This window comes from Borostomias antarcticus (assembly GCF_949987555.1).
Source record: "Borostomias antarcticus genome assembly, chromosome: 7".
NCBI lineage: Eukaryota > Metazoa > Chordata > Actinopteri > Stomiiformes > Stomiidae > Borostomias > Borostomias antarcticus.
In genome coordinates this window covers 16,256,859-16,273,036 of record NC_140240.1, presented here as the reverse complement: position 1 = coordinate 16,273,036, position 16,178 = coordinate 16,256,859, and the positions used below count along the sequence as shown (strand labels likewise).

At 46.9% G+C, this 16,178-nt stretch overlaps 1 protein-coding gene across 2 annotated transcripts in view; it reads right to left on the bottom strand.

Moving 5' to 3' along the window:
- sos1 (son of sevenless homolog 1) overlaps positions 1-16,178 on the bottom strand; it is a 402,156-nt gene that overhangs the window by 368,292 nt on the left and 17,686 nt on the right. For both annotated transcript variants that reach the window (XM_084440905.1, XM_084440906.1), the window contains exons 3-4: positions 14,481-14,612; positions 13,884-14,048 (exon numbers count right to left, since the gene is read on the bottom strand). In XM_084440905.1, coding sequence (XP_084297031.1) covers positions 13,884-14,048; positions 14,481-14,612 — 297 coding nt within the window. The remainder of the gene's footprint in view (positions 1-13,883; positions 14,049-14,480; positions 14,613-16,178) is intronic.

Here is a 16,178-nt window from a genome sequence, read left to right as displayed (position 1 = left end):
GACCGCCGCTGACCGCCACTGACCGCCCGCCCGATTTCAGGGACAGTGATCCGATTTCGAGGACATTTTACACAAAAGTCTTCTGACCGCCCCCGGTGGTCCCGAAAGCCCCGCTGAACAGCGCTGACCACCCGCCCGATCCGATTTCAGGGACAGCGATCCGATTACAAGGACATTTGACACATAATTTTACAAATCTGTACGGTTTTTGTCAAATATCTCGGAAACGGAAGCTCGTACATAAAATGTATCTGTTAGGGGAATGCTAACTGTACAATTTGAAGAGGAATCCCATGAGCCAATCTGCGAGGCTCTATGACTTTCGGTTCAAAAGTTATAGCCATTTGAACCGCCACTGACCACCACTGACCACCACTGACCGTCCGATTGCAGGGACAGTGATCCAACTTTGAGGATGTTGCACACAAAAGTCTTCTGACCGGTCAGGGCGGTCCAGAAAGCCCCCCTGACAACTCCTGACCGCCACTGACCACCACTGACCACCCGGTCCGATTCAAGGGACAGTCACCCGACTCAGAGGACGTTGCACACAAAAGTCTTCTGACCGGCCAGGGTTGTCCAGAAAGCCCCCCTGACCACTGCTGACCACCCCTGACCACCCGCCCGATCCGATTTCAGGGACAGTGATCCGATTTCGAGGACATTTTACACAAAAGTCTTCTGACCGCCCCCGGTGGTCCCGAAAGCCCCCCTGACCACCCATGACAACCCCCGACTACCCCTGACTACCCCTGACCACCACTGACCACCACTGACCACTCACTGACCACTCCCTCTGATTCAAGCGACAGTGATTCAACTTTGAGGACGTTGGACACAAAAGTCTTCTGACCGGCCAGGGTTGTCCAGAAAGCCCCCCTGACCACCGCTGACCACCCCTGACCACCTGCCCGATCCAATTTCAGGGACAGTGATCCGATTTCGAGGACAAAAGTCTTCTGACCGCCCCCAGTGTCCTCGAAAACGGATCAAGGTGTCCCTGAAATCGGATTGACCAAATGGTCAACATCTCCAAAGTGGCTTGGGCTAGGAGGCTCATATCGTAACTGCAGCATCCCCTTGCCATAAGAAACAAGCCCTCCGGATATCGGAAGGATCGGAGGAAGTTGAATTTTAGACTCCAGGCAGCTGAAAGCTGATTTATGGATTTTGGTCAAAATTCATATTGCTCGGATTGCCTCGACACTCAGCACACTAACAGAGTACCATGGAGGTATGAACATACTGTGATACCAGCCTCCTAGCACAAGCAACTTTGGAGATATTGACGATTTGGTCAATCCGATATCAAGGACATTTTGATCCGATTTCAAGGACAGTGTCCTCGAAAACGGATCAAGGTGTCCCTGAAATCGGATTGACCAAACGGTTGGTCAAAATTCATATTGCTCGGATTGCCTCGACACTCAGCACACTAACAGAGTACCATGGAGGTATGAACATACTGTGATACCAGCCTCCTAGCACAAGCAACTTTGGAGATATTGACGATTTGGTCAATCCGATTTCAAGGACATTTTGATCCGATTTCAAGGACAGTGTCCTCGAAAACGGATCAAGGTGTCCCTGAAATCGGATTGACCAAACGGTCAACATCTCCAAAGTGGCTTGGGCTAGGAGGCTCATATCGTAACTGCAGCATCATCTTGCCATAAGAAACAAGCCCTCCGGATATCGGAAGGATCGGAGGAAGTTGAATTTTAGACTCCAGGCAGCTGAAAGCTGATTTATGGATTTTGGTAAAAAGTCATATTGCTCGGATTGCCTCGACACTCAGCACACTAACAGAGTACCATGGAGGTATGAACATACTGTGATACAAGCCTCTTAGCACAAGCAACTTTGGAGATATTGACGATTTGGTCAATCCGATTTCAAGGACACTTTGATCCGATTTCAAGGACAGTGTCCTCGAAAACGGATCAAGGTGTCCCTGAAATCGGATTGACCAAACGGTCAACATCTCCAAAGTGGCTTGGACTAGGAGGCTCAGATCGTAACTGCAGCATCATCTTGCCATAAGAAACAAGCCCTCTGGATATCGGAAGGATCGGAGGAAGTTAAATTTTAGACTCCAGGCAGCTGAAAGCTGATTTATGGATTTTGGTCAAAATTCATATTGCTCGGATTGCCTCGACACTCAGCACACTAACAGAGTACCATGGAGGTATGAACATACTGTGATACCAGTCTCCTAGCACAAGCAACTTTGGAGATATTGACGATTTGGTCGAACCGATTTCAAGGACATTTTGATGGACATTTCAAGGACAGTGTCCTCGAAAACGGATCAAGGTGTCCCTGAAATCGGATTGACCAAACGGTCAACATCTCCAAAGTGGCTTGGGCTAGGAGGCTCATATCGTAACTGCAGCATCATCTTGCCATCAGAAACAAGCCCTCCGGATATCGGAAGGATCGGAGGAAGTTGAATTTTAGACTCCAGGCAGCTGAAAGCTGATTTATGGATTTTGGTCAAAATTCATATTGCTCGGATTGCCTCGACACTCAGCACACTAACAGAGTACCATGGAGGTATGAACATACTGTGATACAAGCCTCTTAGCACAAGCAACTTTGGAGATATTGACGATTTGGTCAATCCGATTTCAATGACACTTTGATCCGATTTCAGGGACAGTGTCCTCGAAAACGGATCAAGGTGTCCCTGAAATCGGATTGACCAAACGGTCAACATCTCCAAAGTGGCTTGGGCTAGGAGGCTCATATCGTAACTGCAGCATCATCTTGCCATCAGAAACAAGCCCTCCGGATATCGGAAGGATCGGAGGAAGTTGAATTTTAGACTCCAGGCAGCTGAAAGCTGATTTATGGATTTTGGTCAAAATTCATATTGCTCGGATTGCCTCGACACTCAGCACACTAACAGAGTACCATGGAGGTATGAACATACTGTGATACCAGTCTCCTAGCACAAGCAACTTTGGAGATATTGACGATTTGGTCGATCCGATTTCAAGGACATTTTGATCCGATTTCAAGGCGGTGTCGTCGAAAACGGATCAAGGTGTCCCTGAAATCGGATTGACCAAACGGTCAACATCTCCAAAGTGGCTTGGTCTAGGAGGCTCATATCGTAACTGCAGCATCATCTTGCCATCAGAAACAAGCCCTCCGGATATCGGAAGGATCGGAGGAAGTTGAATTTTAGACTCCAGGCAGCTGAAAGCTGATTTATGGATTTTGGTCAAAATTCATATTGCTCGGATTGCCTCGACACTCAGCACACTAACAGAGTACCATGGAGGTATGAACATACTGTGATACCAGCCTCCTAGGCCAAGCAACTTTGGAGATATTGATGATTTGGTCAATCCGATTTCAAGGACATTTTGATCCGATTTCAAGGACAGTGTCCTCGAAAACGGATCAAGGTGTCCCTGAAATCGGATTGACCAAACGGTTGGTCAAAATTCATATTGCTCGGATTGCCTCGACACTCAGCACACTAACAGAGTACCATGGAGGTATGAACATACTGTGATACCAGTCTCCTAGCACAAGCAACTTTGGAGATATTGACGATTTGGTCAATCCGATTTCAAGGACATTTTGATCCGATTTCAAGGACAGTGTCCTCGAAAACGGATCAAGGTGTCCCTGAAATCGGATTGACCAAACGGTCAACATCTCCAAAGTGGCTTGGGCTAGGAGGCTCATATCGTAACTGCAGCATCATCTTGCCATCAGAAACAAGCCCTCCGGATATCGGAAGGATCGGAGGAAGTTAAATTTTAGACTCCAGGCAGCTGAAAGCTGATTTATGGATTTTGGTCAAAATTCATATTGCTCGGATTGCCTCGACACTCAGCACACTAACAGAGTACCATGGAGGTATGAACATACTGTGATACCAGTCTCCTAGCACAAGCAACTTTGGAGATATTGACGATTTGGTCGATCCGATTTCAAGGACATTTTGATCCGATTTCAAGGACAGTGTCCTCGAAAACGGATCAAGGTGTCCCTGAAATCGGATTGACCAAACGGTCAACATCTCCAAAGTGGCTTGGGCTAGGAGGCTCATATCGTAACTGCAGCATCATCTTGCCATCAGAAACAAGCCCTCCGGATATCGGAAGGATCGGAGGAAGTTGAATTTTAGACTCCAGGCAGCTGAAAGCTGATTTATGGATTTTGGTCAAAATTCATATTGCTCGGATTGCCTCGACACTCAGCACACTAACAGAGTACCATGGAGGTATGAACATACTGTGATACAAGCCTCTTAGCACAAGCAACTTTGGAGATATTGACGATTTGGTCAATCCGATTTCAAGGACACTTTGATCCGATTTCAGGGACAGTGTCCTCGAAAACGGATCAAGGTGTCCCTGAAATCGGATTGACCAAACGGTCAACATCTCCAAAGTGGCTTGGGCTAGGAGGCTCATATCGTAACTGCAGCATCATCTTGCCATCAGAAACAAGCCCTCCGGATATCGGAAGGATCGGAGGAAGTTGAATTTTAGACTCCAGGCAGCTGAAAGCTGATTTATGGATTTTGGTCAAAATTCATATTGCTCGGATTGCCTCGACACTCAGCACACTAACAGAGTACCATGGAGGTATGAACATACTGTGATACCAGTCTCCTAGCACAAGCAACTTTGGAGATATTGACGATTTGGTCGATCCGATTTCAAGGACATTTTGATCCGATTTCAAGGCGGTGTCGTCGAAAACGGATCAAGGTGTCCCTGAAATCGGATTGACCAAACGGTCAAAATCTCCAAAGTGGCTTGGTCTAGGAGGCTCATATCGTAACTGCAGCATCATCTTGCCATCAGAAACAAGCCCTCCGGATATCGGAAGGATCGGAGGAAGTTGAATTTTAGACTCCAGGCAGCTGAAAGCTGATTTATGGATTTTGGTCAAAATTCATATTGCTCGGATTGCCTCGACACTCAGCACACTAACAGAGTACCATGGAGGTATGAACATACTGTGATACCAGCCTCCTAGGCCAAGCAACTTTGGAGATATTGACGATTTGGTCAATCCGATTTCAAGGACATTTTGATCCGATTTCAAGGACAGTGTCCTCGAAAACGGATCAAGGTGTCCCTGAAATCGGATTGACCAAACGGTTGGTCAAAATTCATATTGCTCGGATTGCCTCGACACTCAGCACACTAACAGAGTACCATGGAGGTATGAACATACTGTGATACCAGTCTCCTAGCACAAGCAACTTTGGAGATATTGACGATTTGGTCAATCCGATTTCAAGGACATTTTGATCCGATTTCAAGGACAGTGTCCTCGAAAACGGATCAAGGTGTCCCTGAAATCGGATTGACCAAACGGTCAACATCTCCAAAGTGGCTTGGGCTAGGAGGCTCATATCGTAACTGCAGCATCATCTTGCCATCAGAAACAAGCCCTCCGGATATCGGAAGGATCGGAGGAAGTTGAATCTTAGACTCCAGGCAGCTGAAAGCTGATTTATGGATTTTGGTCAAAATTCATATTGCTCGGATTACCTCGACACTCAGCACACTAACAGAGTACCATGGAGGTATGAACATACTGTGATACAAGCCTCTTAGCACAAGCAACTTTGGAGATATTGACGATTTGGTCAATCCGATTTCAAGGACACTTTGATCCGATTTCAGGGACAGTGTCCTCGAAAACGGATCAAGGTGTCCCTGAAATCGGATTGACCAAACGGTCAACATCTCCAAAGTGGCTTGGGCTAGGAGGCTCATATCGTAACTGCAGCATCATCTTGCCATAAGAAACAAGCCCTCCGGATATCGGAAGGATCGGAGGATCGGACCGTGTGGTCAGTGGTGGTCAGTGGCGGTCAGGGGTGGTCAGGGGTGGTCAGGGGGGCTTTCTGGACCGCCCTGACCGGTCAGAAGACTTTTGTGTGCAACGTCCTCAAAGTTGGATCACTGTCCCTTGAATCGGACGGTCAGTGGTGGTCAGCGGTGGTCAGCGGTGGTTCAAACGGCTATAACTTTTGAATCGAAAGTCGTAGAGCCTCGCAGATGGGCTCATTCGATTCCTCATCAAATTCTACAGTTAGCATTTCTCGCAGGTACATTTTCTGTACGAGCTTCCGTTTCCGAGATATTTGACAAAAACCGTACAGATTTGAAAAATTATGTGTCAAATGTCCTTGAAATCGGATCGCTGTCCCTGAAATCGGATCGGGCGTGTGGTCAGCATGGTCAGAGGGGCTTTCTGGACAACCCTGGCCGGTCAGAATACTTTTGTGTGCAACGTCCTCTGAGTCGGGTGACTGTCCCTTGAATCGGACCGGGTGGTCAGTAGTGGTCAGTGGCGGTCAGTGGAGGTCAGGGGCAGTCAGGGGTGGTCAGGGGGGCTTTCTGGACCGCCCTGACCGGTCAGAAGACTTTTGTGTGCAACGTCCTCAAAGTTGGATCACTGTCCCTTGAATCGGACGGTCAGTGGTGGTCAGCGGTTGTTCAAACGGCTATAACTTTTGAATTGAAAGCCGTAGAGCCTCGCAGATGGGCTCATTCGATTCCTCATCAAATTCTACAGTTAGCATTCCCTTAGCAGGTAAATTTTCTGTACGAGCTTCCGTTTCCGAGATATTTGACAAAAAACGTACAGATATGAAAAATTATGTGGTTCAAACGGCTATAACTTTTGAATCGAAAGTCGTAGAGCCTCGCAGATGGGCTCATTCGATTCCTCATCAAATTCTACAGTTAGCATTCCCTTGACAGGTAAATTTTCTGTACGAGCTTCCGTTTCCGAGATATTTGACAAAAACCGTACAGATTTGAAAAATTGTGTGTCAAATGTCCTTGATATCGGATCGCTGTCCCTGAAATCGGATCGGGCGGGTGGTCAGCGCTGGTCAGGGGGGCTTTCTGGACAACGCTGACCGGTCAGAAGACTTTTGCGATGCAACGTCCTCCGAGTCGGATGACTGTCCCTCGAATCGGACCGGACGGTCAGCGGCGGTCAGTAGCGGTCAGTGGCGTTCAGGGGCAGTCAGGGGGGCTTTCTGGACCGCCCTGACCGGTCAGAAGACTTTTGTGTGCGACGTCCTCGAAGTCGGATCACTGTCCATCGAATCAGACCGGGCGGGGGGTCCGGGGCGGTCAGGGGGGCTTTCTGACCGGTCAGAAGACCTTTCGCGTCGGAAGCTATTCTATATAGGGTGTACCTGTATGGATGTTAGGTTCATACATGAAGTAACCTAATAGATAGTTATTTTGTTTTCCTTTGAAATTGTAATCTTGCTAGGGGAAGCAAAGATTGGGATATTATGTAACTGTTCATCTGTTTATCTTAAGCACGCTTTTCTGTTCAGTTATTTTTTTTCTTTCGGCATAATGGCTGTTCAGGTTTAGGTTTTGGAAGTCAACATATCTCTTGATCATTATGATTCTGCGTGTCCACGTATAATCTTAGGAGGGATTGTTGAATATTGTTGATTTTCAGAGAAATGCCTTTTAATATGATCCTGTTAGCTATTTCCTAATTATGATGATTGACCTCTGAGTATGGCTGTCGGCTTGAGTTTTCGGTAAGCAACGGTGTCCCTCTTCCATAGACTTATGAGATAACGACATTCCATGGCTGGTACACTCTGGGCCAAACACCATTGTTGTGGTTAGAGATAAAGGCCTGGGCGCCGAGGCGGCGTAGGTTAATGGGACAAAACAAGGCCACAGAAGAGACCAGAGACAGTCTTATCGGAGATGAGACTAGGGAGGGGGGAACACTCAAACCACATAAGAACGTTGCAACGAGACCAATGCTTTGATTTGGGTTCAGACAGCATACAGAGAGGTCAACTGTACATTACGCATGCCATCGTCTTTTGTATGTAAAATCTTCTGGAATAAACCGCTTTTGCTGAGGCTCAAATCCCGTGTTGGAGAGATTCATTTGGAATACACCTGAAAAGGAGACACTGGACTGTGTGGTATTGAGTGAGATTGGGGCCGTCTTTTATTGGAAACGAAAAAACACAACGCAGAGCTGAAATAAGGACAATAATAAAAGACAACGAGATTCATCAGTACCTAAGCCCAACTTATGAAGCAAGACCTATTTGAAGCCAAATTATTCAAGCAAACCTTTGTGGAACCTTTTTGTATTACAGCATAGTTTAAATTAAATAAGTATTATATTACAGAACCTTAGTCTCCCCACCACGCCACTATCCACACCACGGGCCCCACAACGCCCCTGAGTGTGCTAGAGACACACAGTCTTCACCGGTGGAGTCGGGTAGGTGGCCCAGAGAGGGCTACACTGTCCTCAACTGGCTCTGACCTGAGGGGGCGGAGTCTCGCCACAACGCCACTATCCACACCATGGGCCCCACAACTCAGCCCCAGGGTGGCCTAGAGACACACGGTCTTCACTGGTGGAGTCAGGTAGGTGGCCCGGAGAGGGATACACTGTCCACGACAGGCTCTGACCTGAGGGGGCGGAGTCTCGCCATCACGCTACTGTCCATGCCACGGATCCCACAACTCAGCCTCTGAGTAGGCTAGAGACACACTTGTCTTTACCGGTGGGGGCAGGTGGGTAGCCCAGAGAGGGGTCCACAGCCCCCGACCCAATATGACGCGAGGGGATGGAGTCTTGCCTCCACACCACGGACCCCACAACTCAGCCCCTGAGTGGGCTAGAGACACACTTGTCTTCACCAGTGGGGGCAGGTGGGTAGCCCGGAGAGGGCTCCACTGCCCCCAACCCAATATGACGTGAGGGGGCGGAATCTTGCCACCACGCCACGGACCCCACAACTCAGCCCCTGAGTGGGCTAGAGACACAGGGTCTTCACTGTTGGGGGCAAGTGGGTGGCCCGGAGAGAGGTACACTGTCCACGACCAGCTCTGACCGGAGGGGGCAGAGTCTCGCCATCACCCCACTATCCACACCACGGATCCCAGAACTCAGCCCCTGAGTGAGCTAGAGACACACTTGTCTTCACCGGTTGGGGCAGGTTGGTAGCCCAGAAAGGGGTCCACAGCCCCCGACCCAATACGACGCGAGGGGGCGGAGTCTTGCCAACACGCCACTGTCCACGCCACGGAGCCCACAAATCTGCCCCTGAGAGGGCTAGAGAAACACGTCTTCACCGGTGGGGGCAGGTGGGTAGACCGGAGAGGGCTCCACTGCCCCCGACCCAATATGACGCGAGGGGGCAGAGTCTCGCCACCACACCACGGATCCCACAACTCAGCCCTCGAGTGGGCTAGAGACACAGGGTCTTCACTGGTGGGGGCATGTGGGTGGCCTGGAGAGAGGTACACTGTCCACGACCAGCTCTGACCCGAGGGGGCGGAGTGTCGCCATCACACCACTATCCACGCAAAGGATCCCACAACTCAGCCTCTGAGTGGCCTAGAGACCCACGGTCTTCGCCAGTGGGTGCAAGGAGATTTCCCAGATGTCACTGTACTGCGCTCAATCAGCTCTGACCCAAGCGAGCGGAGTCTCACCACCACGCCACTATCCATGCCATGAACTCCACAACTCAGCCCCTGAGCGGGCTAGACACACACGGTTTTCACCAGGGGGTGTATGGAGATTGCCCGCAAGTAACTGCACTACACCCGAACCGCTCTGATGCGAGGGAGCGGAGTCTCGCCACCACGTCACAGACTCCACGGCCAATGGGCATAGGATATATTAACTACTGGTGGAATGGTGGTGGAACATCCATCGGGGACCCGCTGTTTTTCGCTAGCCTTGTGTTATCTTTAACAGAAGTTAAATTATTAACAGAAGTTGAACCAATTGCAGCAAAATAGCTAACGTTACAGGAATCATCAGTGTAACTGCTTTAGCCACTGATCGCTACCATTAATGTTATGGAAGCTGCTGCTAGTTGTTGTGAGCTCATGAGCTAATTGGCTATCTCACTCTTATTGTGCAGGATTAGCATTGGAAGCATTGGAACTGATGTGTCCAGGCAACAAGACCAGGGCTCTAAGCTAACATTTTTCACTAGGAGCACATGTGCTCCTAAATCAAAAAAATTAGGAGCACACAAAGAAATTTAGGAGCGCAACGAAAATGTTGAAATAACACATTTTTATTAGCAACACACACATTAGGCCTACTGCCAACAACAATAAACAATAATAACTTCTTACCATAGGAGCTCTCATCCTCTCCTATACTATTCCCAAACACTTCATCAGGTGCATTGGTCCTAATGAAGACTACTATTTCCGCACACTTCATCATGTGCCTTGGTCCTAATGAAGACTATAGCCTACTATCCCCACACACTTCATCATATGCATTGGTCCTAATGAAGACTATACTATTCCCACACACTTCATCATGTGCATTGGTCCTAATGAAGACTATAGCCTACTATTCCCACACACTTCATCATGTGCATTGGTCCTAATGAAGACTATACTATCCCCACACACTGCATCATGTGCATTGGTCCTAATGAAGACTATGGCCCAATCCCAATACCCCCCCTTAGCCCTAGCCCTTAGCCCTACCCCTACATTTTGCGCGTTCACGCATAGGGTAGAGTGTCCCATTCCTTCTAGCTTCTAGGGCTAGGGAGCATATCGAGGGCTTACTGGACGGGGGTTTTCAGACTTGAAACAGAGGGATAGATGAAAATTCACACAATGCTTTGGCAGGGATATGAAACATCTGCCGGTGCCGTGAAAAAACGTGGGTAGAAAGCCCAATATCTTCGCAAATAATCATTGAAAAATTTTACAATCCGTGGAAAAGCTTAGTTTAATGTACCGTAATTTCCGGACTATAAGCCGCAACTTTTCCCCCATGCTTTGAACCGGCCTATACAACGGTGCGGCTAATCTATGGATTTTTACAGCTAACGGCCACTAGGGGACCTTCTAAACCTATCTCTATGGCCGGTCCACGTCCCCCACCTTTAAGCGGCGGGCTCCAGCAGGAAAGGTCGGAGGCCAGAAAAGTGTGTGAGACAGGCAGTTCGCACGAACACCGAAAGCAAATGTGGAACCAAATGCAGTACGAGACAGAACGAGAGCAAGACAGACATTACGAGAGCGACAGTTTGCGCAAAGGAAGCACAAACCCTCATTATGGAAAAGAAACGAAGAAATGCATATAATGCAGCTTTTAAAGTTAAAGGCAGTCGATCTGGCTGTCAAAGAAGGAAATAGAGCTGCTGCACGTACCCTTGGCATCAATGAATCAATGGTGAGACGTTGGAGACGCCGGCGTGAAGAACTGGCTCAATGCAAAAAGACGAAAAAAGCTTTCAGAGGTAATAAAAGCAGATGGCCCGAACTTGAAGACTTTCTTGAAGATTGAGTGAACACACAGAGAGCAGACGGCCGAGGTGTTTCCACCGTGCAGATCCGAATGAAAGCCAAAACAGTCGCCACCGAAATGAAGATTGAAGATTTTAGAGGTGGACCATCCTGGTGTCTCAGATTTATGAAACGAAAAGGACTGTCCATCAGGGCGCGGACGACTGTGTGTCAGCAACTCCCTCCCGATTACGAGGAAAAAATAACAAACTTCCGCGAATTCACACAAGAAAGATAGATGACCGGACCGGACGAGATCATAAATATGGATGAAGTGCCTTTGACGTTTGACCTGCCTCTCACTAGGACTGTTAACAAGAAAGGGGAAACGCTATGTGATACAGTAAAGTTTAGACAGCACAGTAAATGTTCTGTACTATTGCACTAAATGGTAACACTTGAATAAGTTATGCAAATATGCAACTTGTTTGTTGAAATTTTAATAAAATGGAAGCTTCCCCAAATAGCCATCTCTTTCCCGATAATCCCCTCTGTGCACAAACCCTTACATATGGTAATTAAATATTAACACCTGCGGCTTATAGTCCAATGCTTTGTATATGTACACATTTGTTTTTTTCCCTAAATGTAGCTGGTGCGGCTTATATTTAGGTGCGCTTTATAGTCCGGAAATCACGGTAGATGCAAAGGAACATGTCATTGGATCGTTATGACACGCATTTCAGGAAAAAACAACGCTTTTTACGATGTCAACGGCATTTCATTGCGTTTTGATGTGAATCCAGTAAGTGACTGGTAGGCTACGGTGCAATGATGAATCTAATCGAATCAATAGAACTTTGTGTAAACAATGATTTTTGAGTGACAGTTGATTCGACTCCCCCCGGGCCTCACCGAATTCCTCTCTCTCCTTGGTTCCACTTTGCGGGGCAAAATACGATTGAATGAGCTTCATTTCTTCATTTTGTTAACGTTACTGGCAGGGGCATTCGGCATCTGCACAGTCGTTTTTGAGTGAGGGCAGCTGAGCTGTCATCGCGCATCATCACGAGAGTTCTGCGCGTTGCAGGTTGCAGTCGTGGGACTTGTAATAAAAAATAAAAAATAAAAAGTTGTGGGACTTGTAGTTTTGTATACGGGTGCGCAAAACTTTGACTAGTTTGATCCAATTTGCATGGATTTATTTTAGGCAAAACATGCGAGTGAAATAGTAAACAGTACTCGCACAGTGTGCTTCTAAATGATTTTTTCTGATCGCACAAAACTATTTTTAGTCGCAAATGCGAGTAAAATGGTCGCACCTTAGAGCCCTGAAGACCCATCTTAATTTATCAGACATCATTTCATGTGATTTCAATTCACAGTTATTTCAGTGGCATGACTAGCTTCCGTCCTACCAGTCCTGAACAGAAACAAGCCAGCCACGCACATAAGCCAGGCTGGACCTGGCCTGGTTTAGGTCAAACTGCCAGCTTCTCACTTGGCTAAAACAAGAACATGACCTTCCCTTGATGTCTGGTTGTGAGTTCAAGCCCTGAGTGATGCAGAATAAACATGCTAATGCCTACTCAGGCATTGTACCGTTTGGATTTCAGACACAATTTTAAAGATTTTTTAATTTAAGAAGTTTTAAATAATTAGGGTCTGGGACCCTCATGTATTTGTCCTTTGTCTCCTCCCTCTTCCTCCTCAAAACGCCCGGCCCCGATACAGTGCTGTGCAGCAGATGCAATTTTTTCTAGTAATACATTTTTGTGTTGTAAATGAATATTGTTGTAAATAAATACTGTAAATATTAATTGTTGTAAATAAATATTGTCAATATTTATTTACCCAACCACTCATTTCATTGCAGCTCAATTTAGAGAAGTGCACCGATACTAACAAACATGGATATATATGCTAACAAACGCCTTACTGTGCGCATCTATGATGACACTGTCGACATCATGTATCCGGGACATGCCTGCCCCGCTTTAACACTAGTAGTTTCAGTTGGCCTACCACCCCCTCAGAAAAGAAATCCTAGGGGAAACACTTCGTGAACGTACATGAACACACAGTAGCGGTGAAGCCATCATCTACATACACTAACGTGGAGGCAACCAGACCTTCCAACTAAAGTCCACATACCCCAACATACCCACCCACCCACACACAGGTCACCAGAGGCCTACCAACACTACACACCAGTACTGTATGTATGCATGCTATGCTCTCTCCCCCACACAAACCAACACACAGAAGCATAAAACGTTTAGCTGGCAATCTTTATTTATCAGCTTATCAGGACTGACCCTGTGGACTCTAGCTTTAGTGGGATATGGGCCAGTGTGGGTTCTGTTCCAACCACCAGGCCACCACAAACAACAACAACAACAACAGCGACACTGACAACAAAACTAACACTGATCAAACTGACAAAGATGAGGTTGGCCCATCTTAAACTGTGTTTTTTATGTATTAAAGACAAAGTGAGTCATTATGAAACTGTGTACTTCACAATACCCCCTCAGCAATCTTAGCACGGAACATGTCCTACACTAATCAGCCAATCAATGGCAGTCTCAAAGTGAACCAATCAAGGAGAGCCCTCACCTTGTCGGCACACATGGCCACGGTGATGTCCTGCTGGGAGATCTCATAGTGGCGGATGTTGCGAACGTAGTTCCCCGCTAGCTTCAAGATGTCGGCGGAGATGTACTCCAGCACCGCCACGATATACACCGACACCTGGTGGTCTATCTTGTAACCAAGTACCTCCTGTACCGGAACAAAGGTTTGTGTGGAACATGAGCCGCATCCATCTTGATATCTTATACAACACTGATCATTGAGCAGAAATGTAGACACATTTCACCTAGACCAAGGAGCAGTACTAAATGTCTCCCCCTACCGGTGACGTGTGGGTACTACAGGACAGCTTTTCCCTCCCAGTCTGGACACTTGTAGGAGACTGAGATTGTCTGATGCCAGGCATCAACATTCTCAGTGACTTCACATTGTCCAATAATCTTAAAGAATATGATATTAATCTACTCATCCACTGTTATGTCAGATTTTGAAAAACATTTGATGCCTACTAGACCCAGAGTACTGGCTCTATTGACATGCCCTACTACTGCGTAGACCTAGAGGACTGGCTCTATTCACACGCCCTAGTGCATAGATATCACAGTGTGTGCCAGGTTGCACCTTGAGTAGAGGATGAATCTTATCCACGGGCAGCGCCAGAGGATTCCTCCTCTTCCTCTTCTCAATGGCTGCTTGGGCATCTGCTATGGCCCACTTATCTATGGGGTGAGGGAAACTCTTCTGCACACGCTCCTGAGAGAGAGAGAGAGAGAGAGAGAGAGAGAGGTGGTGGGAGGGGGGGCAGAAAGGAGGAGAGACAGAAAGAGAAACAGAAAAAAATAAATTAGTTGTTTATACATACTGTATACAGTATAGTCCACTCAATTACGTAACAATGACGTACAATTCAAACCAGAGTAAGGCCGTTCCATTTCAGTCAGTACGCACTTGCCCTTGGTTGTGTTTGAGGCTAGGACTGGAAGCTACAAACAGAATATCTCCTAGCGGATAGATGTCATATCCATAGGCAAAGCACACAAGTCCACATCCAGGACATGCCACCATCTTGTGTTGTGTTCCAAGCATGTACCATCGTTTCACATGGGCACCTTCCAAATGAGTTCCACTGACAGGAGTGCAGGTGTATAAATGACTATGACTGCAGTGTTTAAAGGGCACCGTACATGCCAAATCAATTTTGTAATGTGTTTATCATATACAAGTTGGTCTCTGATGGTCCTACCAATGTAAAAAAAAGTTGATATCAAATAACCCAGTCGTTTGTTTATGGTCAGCACACTTTCTCTTGCCCTGGAAGCATTATCATAGTCCCGCCCAGGTCCCGCCCTAGCGGCCAGGTTTGCTTCCGCTCTGAACTCCGCCATTTTTTTCCAGCCGAGTCGAGCGCGTCACATCAGGAATTGTGCCGCATCGCTGTTCTGTTTTCGGCTGCAAAAATCCACACGTATCGCTACATCTTGTCCCAACTATTCATGAGGAAATTGGCACCCCTCCCCTGCCCCTCCCCCTCCATCTCATTGGTCAACAGGGTTTTCACAGGAATCCATTCAGACAGACGAAATAAGATGGCTCAGGGGCGAAATGTGAGTTTTTTCTGCATAGGCCATTCAAATTCACTTTTCTGAGACCCCAGAAACTGATTTTAGGTAGGTAAAAACAGCATATGCAGTGAACTTTAATATGAGTATAAATGTTGAGCGCTAGTGTATAAATGACTATGACTGCTATGTTGAATATGAGTATAAATGTTAAGTGCAGGTGTATAAATTACCATGACTGCTATGTTGAAAGTATAAATGTTGAGTACAGGCGTATAATTGACTATTACTGCCGTGCTGAATATCCACCATAATTTATGAGCTACTGCTATCCAACCCCCGTCCTTACAAGATGGCCAGGAACTACAAGACACACTGCTAATGCATGGAGCCTTCATTAAGCACTACATCAACATTCATAAGTGCCAAAGTCTCCAATTTACTGAACTTTAAGCTTTTTATGTGACTTACATTATGTATTTTAGAAATATAATGTTATATTTTGGCTATTTTGTTATGCATCACTTTGTGAATGTAATTACTATGACTACATGGACAATAATACCATTGTACACCAACACCACTAAGAGCTGTCCGAGTAGCTCCACCTGAGTCCAGTGTCTAACCCCTGTGTTGAGGTGGATGGTGCTTATGTACACTGAATAGCTAGCTAACTCCTAGCTACTGTTCGCATTAGCAAGCTAGAATCCTAGCGTTAGCTAGCATTAGCTAGCTAGCTAGCTCGTATTGCTAACGGTAG